At 48.9% G+C, this 8,515-nt stretch overlaps 1 protein-coding gene across 1 annotated transcript in view; it reads left to right on the top strand.

Moving 5' to 3' along the window:
• Positions 1-8,515, top strand: part of EFR3B (EFR3 homolog B) — a 114,682-nt gene that overhangs the window by 50,107 nt on the left and 56,060 nt on the right. Inside the window, exons 2-3 of the mRNA XM_023230109.1 lie at positions 3,826-3,902; positions 5,517-5,644. Of these exons, the coding sequence (XP_023085877.1) occupies positions 3,826-3,902; positions 5,517-5,644 (205 nt within the window). The remainder of the gene's footprint in view (positions 1-3,825; positions 3,903-5,516; positions 5,645-8,515) is intronic.

The raw sequence follows: 8,515 nt of genomic DNA, 5'->3' as shown, positions 1-8,515 counted from the left end.
AGGAATTTTTTTTTTTTTTTTGAGATGGAGTCTCGCTCTGTTGCCCAGGCTGGAGTGCAGTGGTGTGATCTCAGCTCACTGCAACCTCCGTCTCCCAGGTTCAAGTGATTCTCCTGCCTCAGCCTCTCGAGTAGCTGGGACTATAGGCGCCCGCCACCATGGCCAGCTAGTTTTTGTATTTTTAGTAGAGACAGGGTTTCACCGTGTTGGCCAGGCTGGTCTTGAACTCCTGACCTCAAGTGATCCACCTACATCCGCCTCCCAAAGTGCTGGAATTACAGGCTTGAGCCACCACACCCAGCCAAAGAGCAGGAATTTTTAATCTTCATGAATTCCATTTTATCAGTTCTTTCTGTCATGGATTGTGCCCTTGGTTTTTTATCTAAGAAGTCATCGGAGAAAGCAAAAGTCATCTAGGCTTTTTCCTATGTTATCTTCAAGAAGTTTGATAGCTTTGTGTTTGACATTCAGGTGAATGATCCATTTTGAGTAAGCTTCTGTGCAGGGTGTAAGGGCTGTGTCTACATTCATTTTTTTGCACGTGGATGTCCAACTGATCCACCTGTCAGTTCTTTCACTAGAAGCACGCTGCCTTGATTGCTGTAGCTTCCTCATGCACTCGTCAGTCCCTTAAGTTTCACCTCCTCTTCCCGTACCATACAGCAGCCACTCCACTAGTGGCCTTCCAATGGCAAGTCCCATGGATTCTCTCCAGCATGCCTCTTGTTTGTGACTCCATTCTGCTGTGTGACCTCATGTTTGCGTCACCTTTGCATTGGGGTTTGTAGAGTTGGTGCTGAGGTTCTGGCTTTGGGAAGGTGACCAGACAGGAATGCAGGTTGAAGTCAAGGTATCATTACTTGTAAATGCATAGAGCTGCCTTGGGGAAGTGGCACGTGTTTCAGACCCACAATATTCTCACTTCTTACGCCTTTGGACGGGCCTTGGTCACTGTGGCCAAGCAAGTGGTCAATGGGATAGCCCTGCTAAGATGTACCAAGCCTGCATGGACCAGCTGGCATGGATGGAAGGGCTCAATAGCACTGGGCCTGGGGGAAAGCAGAAAGGGGTGGGCAACTTCCAGAACCTTCCTGAGGCCTGACAGTCCTGGCCCTGCTGTAGGTGGTTTGTAGCCCTGGACTGGCTCTGGACTCCTACCAGCCCTATGGGATAGCCCTAGCCCTGTTATAGAGATAGGACACCCTGCTCCAAGAGAGGATGTTGTTACTTGCTCCAAGTCACAGTTTAGGAAGTGGCAGTGCCAGGATTTGACCTGAGAGCCCATGCTGTTGGCCACACTGCCTCCCTAGCCCCTCAGAGGGTCTGCTGAGGTTAGGAAGAAAGGAAAGACAAGAGGGAGGTGTTGGGGAGTAAGCCGGGAAGACCTCACCTTCCCCTCTTGTTCTTTAGGCCTTCTTACCTCCTCTCTACTGGTCCAGAAAGGCCCTGGGGCCCTGCCTGGGACTGGTTCCCACCATGGACCCTGCGTGGTGGCAGCTCCTGGAGGCCTCTGTGCTGGAGAAGGTGCCTTCCCTGGAGGGCCTGTGGACCAGAGAGGAAGGATGTAGCAAGGGGTGGCCTGAGGAGCTCCCCTTCTGGAATACAAGAGAGCAGGAGGCAGCAGCCTATCTGGTTTTCATTTGAGAAGAACAGAGTCGGTGTCCCCAGACCAGGACTGGCCCGGCCTGATGCCTCAGGGAACCCTCTCCAGCTGGACTAGCTGTACTGACAACCCCACAGCCCCCTTGGGGCGCTATGTGGAAGTTTCTATCTTGAGTACCCAGGATGGTATTGAGCTTTCTCCTTGACAAGCCTGAGTTCTAGCAGCTGTGAGCTTGGCCTCTGTCCAGCGCAGGCCTTGGCTCACAGGCCCTTCAGAAAGTTTCAGGGGAGGAACTGACACTACAATTTTTTTAGTCCTAACTTCCCCATGTTCCTATTTCCTCACGCCCTGAAAATGCAAAGGGCCAGTGTTCCTGGTTTAGGGACTGTGACAAGGGAGGCTGCTGGGAGAGCGTGGAGCATGTGCTACCTGGGCACCTTGGAAAGACACATCCTGGCAACTGCGCCAGGCAGAAGACTGGGCAGCTGCAGGTTTAAACCCTGGGCTTCCAGGCCCAAGAAGGGGGACTGGGCCCCGGGGAGCTGTCCCATCACAAGAAATAACCCTGGATGCCAACCACCCAGAACCCTAACACCTTTTCTCAGGCAGGGGCAGGGAGGGGTGAGGAGATGCCAGGAATGAGGTCGAGCAAGGAGGCTAAGCCTGGAGAGCCTGGGCATGCAGCCCGCCCACTGGTCTGCCTGGTCCCTTCCATGCTGGGGTGGGTGGAGGCTGAGGGTGGTGGAGGGGATCACAAATAAGTTTTCTGCCCCTGGGCTCTTGCCATCCTCTTGGTGCCCCATGGATACTCCAAGGACGTGCCCATCCCCAAACCCAAATCACCCCAGAGCCGAAACTGCTGCTCTTTCCTCCTGAGTGGCACCCACCCACCCCCCGCCAATCAAAACTCCCAAAGAACTCTTTTCTCTGCCCTGTGTAAACCTCTTTTGTGATTAAAGTAATTCCCAATGAAGGAACACATTCTTTTCTGAATGATCTGTAGGCTTAATCTTCCCAGGGCATATCTGCATTTCAAGTGGTGCGCTTGTACAGATAGAATTCATCTGTAATTGGCAGAATGAAGGGGCGCTTACTGCAGGGGAGGGAGAGGTGGACTTTCCCAGGCCCCCTGGGCCCCTCCCTGATGTCCTCCTCTCTCCTTCTCCACGCCCACCCCCTCAGTGAGGGTGGAGCTGGGTGGATTTGGAGGTTGACTGAAGAAGTGCAATGGCTATTATTCCTTTACTAATTGAAACTTTTTATGGTGAGACCTAGAGTTGCCAACTTCTAATTTTGCGGGTTTGTTTTTATCACTGGTTTCCTAACACCATCACTTCACAGCACCAAAACATGAAGGAGGAGGTCACTTCAGTCTTCTCAATGGAGTAAATTTAGCTTTACACAAATATACCACAGGGTTGTCAGACTTTTCATTTTGCTACAGATTGGTGCAAACCTCACTGGGGTCTGGCATTTGAGAACCACAAACTGGATGGCCCTCAAGGCCCTGCTCAACTCTAAAAGGCTGCAGTTTTCAAATTCCACCGTCACACTGCGTTAAAGATGCATCGTCAAATGTGAATCATTGATGATGATGTCAATTTATCATAGCTGCACATAACTTTCTATAATGGAAATGGCTCCAGGAGATAGGACAATAGAGGGAGACTGAAGAGCAGGGAATAAAGAAAGTCAGGAGCAAACGAGGGGGCAGATAGGAAAGAACACCTGCCCCCCAAACCTGAATCCATCTTCCCAGGGTGCTCTGTTAGATTCCTGAGCTGCAGAAGGCACTTTCATATTCCTGTCCCGGAAACGTGTGTCTGTGTGTGTGTCTGTGTGTGTGTGTATGTGTGTCTGTGTGTGTGTGTGTAACAGCACAGTAGGTGGGCACAGCACCTGACCTTTATGTAAGTTCCCACCCACGAAGCCTCACCCCTTAAAATGCTCCCTGTGGCCTGGCCTTGCATATGACACTGTGCCCAACCCCCAAGCAAAAGACATGAAGATGCCAGAATGGCACATGGCAGATGTCTTAGAATGTGGGGACGGGGAACAATGAGAGATGCCAACTCTGAGAGGACAAGGTCCCGAGCCCTCCAAGGAAGGGGCCTGTTTCCAGCCTTGGTTTGTTTCTTCACAGGCCGCCCCGGCCCTGGCTCCCAGCTTTTCTGGACCTGACCAGGAGGCTTTGCTCACAGTTTTTCCCGTTCTCATTCCAGGTGTGTGTGGCTGCTGCAGTGCCCTACGCCCCAGGTACAAAAGGCTGGTTGACAACATCTTCCCTGAGGATCCCGAGGTGGGTCACGTCTCTGGCAGGCATCGTGGCTCTCACGGTCCAGGCAGGGCCTCTGACGGGTGCAGCTTGGAAGCCAGGCCTCCTGCCGCGGAGTGGGGGAAGGCAGGCCCTGTCAGGGTCCCCGGGCACTGAGCCTTCCCAGAGAAACTGGAACTTGGGCCACACCACCTGGGCAGTGGTGAGAGGCTGCTAGGGACATGAAGGATGAGGGCATTTGGATCCGCAGAAGGCAGCTGAAAGTGCGTCTCGGTATACTTGTGGCCATCACTGTCCAACCGAGACATCTTTCTCCTGCGTGTCTCTGCGTGATTGCCCCTGAGCTGCTAACTCTGAGTGATCGTAGCTCCCTGCTGCTCAGTGTGAGGACTCCCCCGTCTTGGGTTGGGCTCAGGAGCCCAGGTCTTTCCCCCTGGCTGCCGCCCTCTGTGTCTGCCAGGTGTCTAGGGGTGTACACACACAGGGCCTGGCCTCCAAGCCACCTCCCCACCCGTCAGGCTGCTTTGTGGGTTGTGGTCTGGGAAACATTGGGATCTGATGTACTTGACTTGCTCTCTGGGAACCAATGGCCTGTCTTGATGGGAGCATCCTCCGTAGGGCTCCCTAAGAGCTGCAGAGCTGCCTTCGTCCTGTGTGTGCCTCGGTGCCGGCTCTCCAACATGTTTTAACTTGGGGTGTTTTTTTTGTTTGTTTGTTTGTTTGTTTTTTGAGGGGAAGGAGTCTCGCTCTGTCGCCAGGCTGGAGTGCAGTAGCACGATCTTGGCTCACTGCAATCTCTGACTCCCTGGTTTAAGAGATTCTCCTGCCTCAGCCTCCTAAGTAGCTGGGATTACAGGCACGTGCCACCATGCCCAGCTAATTTTTTGTACTTTAATTAGAGATGGGATTTCACCATGTTGGCCAGGATGGTCTCAATCTCGTGACCTTGTGATCCGCCTGCCTTAGGCTCCCAAAGTGCTGGGATTACAGGTGTGAGCCCCCGCGCCCGGCTTGGATGGCTTTTAATGATGCCGTATCATCTATTCTTAGACACACACACACACGGTGTGCGGTGTGTATATATATACACACCCATACGCACATACATGTATGCATTCATGTATATATATCCATATACATGCACACACATATATACATTACACATTTGTATCACTTGCTATTCTTTTTTTTTTTTCCCCCTCTGAGATGAAGTCTTGCTCTGTCGCCCAGGCTAGAATGCAATGGCGCGATCTCGGCTCACTGTAACCTCCACTCCCCGGGTTCAAGCAATTCTCCTGCCTCAGCCTCCTGAGTAGCTGAGATTACAGGCACTCGCCACCATGCCTGGCTAATTTTCATATTTTTAGTAAAGACAGGGTTTCACCATGTTGGTCAGGCTGGTCTCAAACTCGTGATCTGCCTACCTCAGCCTCCCAAAGTGCTGGGATTGTAGGTGTGAGCTTATAACTAAAACTATGTTTTAATCATCTGCCTGTCACTGAAACCCACATGTGGCCCGGCACATCCATAAAGAGCACTCTGTAAATGCTGATTCAGTCGAATGATTATTTTTCTCTAGACTTGAACTCGTCTAGCCGTAGTGTGGCCACAGTGAGCACAAGTTGTTTTCTCCTGCAGGATGGACTGGTGAAGACCAACATGGAGAAGCTGACCTTCTATGCTCTCTCAGCTCCAGAAAAGCTTGATCGTATTGGCGCCTACCTCTCTGAGAGGCTCATCCGTGATGTGGGTCGCCATCGATATGGGTAAGTAGTTTGGAAGGGAGGGAGGGAGAATGTCAGGAACTATATTGTTAGTCTAAACATAGGGTCCTTTTAAGAAAATGATGGCCAGGCAGAGTGGCTCACACCTGTAATCCCAGTACTTCGGGAGGTCAAGGTGGGAGGATCACTAAGTTCAAGACTAGTCTGGGCAACATAGCAAGATTCCATCTCTACAAAAAATTTAAAAATTAGCCAGGTGTGGTGGTGCACACCTGCAGTGCCAGCTACTTGGGAGGCTGAGGCAGGAGGATCACTTCAGCCCAGAAGGTCGAGGCTGCAGGGAACCATGATTGTGCCACTGCATTCCAACCTGGGTGACTCTCAGAGTAAGACTTTGTCTCAAAAAAGAAAAAAAAAAGAAATAGATTATCAAACAGACCAAGAAAACTGGGGACTGGGGCTAAGGAGTATATCCCCTGTGATCTTCCAAAGGCAGGTGATGCTGCTGCCGAGGTTTGGGAAGAAGAAGGTGTTGGCTTCCTACAGCACCTCTTCCAGCATCCATTCTCTCTTGTGTTTCCATACAGAAGCCCTCATACAGTCTGGGGCCTTAATAAAAATTGAGGCTATGATTGCACCGCCATCCTCATCCAACCTATCCTGCCTTATCCCACTTACTGTCTTGAAAACTAAGGAGAAGTCATCTACATTCTAATAAGAAGACAGAGTTAAGGGCAATTTGTCCATTAAAAATACACTTAGGTGAAATATTTTTCAACCTTCTGAAAGAGAAGGGCTTTCTATGTTTAAAGAGTGAAGAACTCTTAAAGCAAGTGACTGATCAATAGACTTAACTGTTGAAAAATTTAAATATTTTGATGTCAATAAAGAAGCACTCAGACCAGGCACGGTGGCTCACGCCTATAATCCCAGCACTTTGGGAGGCCGAAGGGGGAGGATCACTGAGCCCAGGAATTCAAAACCAGCCTGGGCAACATACTGCCCATCTCTACAAAAAATAAACGAAAATGAGCTGGGCGTGGTGGTATGCACCTGTAGTCCCAGCTACTCGGAAAGCTGAGGTAGGAGGATGGCTTGAGCCAGGAGGTCAAGGCTGCCGTGAGCTATGTGTGCGCCACTGCACTGTAGCCTGGGCGACAGATAGAGACTCTGTCTCAAAAAGTAAAAAAGAAAGAAAAGAAAAAAGAAACACTCAAAGTTTAAGAGACAAACAACAAAAAAGTATATTTGAAAATTAAGACAAAGGATTCAAACTTATATATTAGTAGCTCATACCAAATAGTGGGTGGAGTGGAGAAACTGAGATACTAAGAGATTTGAGGCAAGGGCCACAGACAAGCGACTTACAGGAGAGGAGAGAGAACTTGCCACACACGTGGGATGACACCCAACAGACTTGTGATCAAAGGTACATAATGAAATATTAAGATACTAACTTACTAAATTCATCACAAAGGAAATATAATTTCCAGTATTAACCAATAGATGGCAAAATGGGAGGCATTTTCATTCTTTTCTAGAAAGAGTACAAATTGGTTGAAACTCTCTAGAAAGTAATTTTGAAATAATGTGTCAAGAGCTTTAAACACTTATGCCCTTTGACTCAGTAATTCCATTTCTATTTGTTGATCCCAAAGAATCCTTTTTTTTTTTTTTTTTTTTTTTGAGACAAGGTCTTGCTGTGTCACCCAGACTGGAGTGCAGTGGCATGATCTTGGCTCACTGCAAGCTCAGCCTCCTGGGCTCGAGCCATCCTCCCACCTCAGCCTCCCACATAGCTGGGACCACAGGTGAATGCTACCATGCCCGGCTCATTTTTGTATTTTTTGTAGAAACTGGGTTTTACCATGTTGCCCAGGCTGGTCTGGAACTCCCAGGCTCAAGCAATCCTCCCGCCTCGGCCTCCCAAAGTGTTGGGATTACAGGCATGAGCTACTGTGCCAGGCCCCAAGGAATCAATCTTAAATACAGTCTACCTTCACACACAGAGATGTTCGTTATCTTGTTATTGATAAAAATGAAAAAGTGGAAATGAAATGTCCAGCCGGAGGAGAATAGGTCAGTGAATCATGGTGTATGTCATTTGATAAAATGTTATCTAGTCAATAAAATTGGTGTTTATAAAGATGCTTTCCATATAATTTGGAAAATGCTTTAAGTAAATGAAAACCAGAATCCATAATTATGTAGACAGTATCTGCAATCAAGTTAAAAAATCAACAACAACAACAACAAATCTAAATGGCTAGAAAATATAGTAAAAATTAACATACTGGCCAGGTGCAGTGGCTCATGCCTGTAGTCCCAGCACTTTGAGGGGCTGAGGCGGGTGGATCACCTGAGGTCAGGAATTCAAGACCAGCCTGGTCAATATGGTGAAACCTCATCTCTATCAAAAATACAAAAATTAGCTGGGTGTGGGGGCAGGTACCTATAGTCCCAGCTACTCAGGAGGCTAAGATGGGATAATCGCTTGAACCCAGGAGGCAGAGTTTGCAGTGAGCTGAGATCACACCACTGCACTCCAGCCTGGGTGACAGAGCAAGCCCCTATCTCAACAACAAAGAATGTACCAATATGTTAGGAGTATTGATTTTATGAACAGTATGGCTGGGGATTTTTGTTTTGTTTTGTATCTATTTTTTCTATGTTTTTCCTAAATATTCTTTATGTGGATGTGTTACTTCTACAATAAGAAACATGAATTGCAGGGCACGTTGTGTTTGCTGCCCAGACATCATGCCACAATTCAGAGACTGAATGTCAGGAGAACGCTCAGATATTCCTGGTGGCGTTGCTCATGGGGGCTGAGGGTTGGGTGGATTCAGGATTCAGGCCGCGATTCTCAGTCCTGTTGGTTCCATTCTCCACTGAGTCTTTTTTTTTTTTTTT

Source organism: Piliocolobus tephrosceles, chromosome 15 (assembly GCF_002776525.5).
Source record: "Piliocolobus tephrosceles isolate RC106 chromosome 15, ASM277652v3, whole genome shotgun sequence".
NCBI classification, from domain to species: Eukaryota; Metazoa; Chordata; class Mammalia; order Primates; family Cercopithecidae; genus Piliocolobus; species Piliocolobus tephrosceles.
Note: the sequence above shows the minus strand (reverse complement) of the source record. Positions and strands in the feature narration are given on the sequence as shown.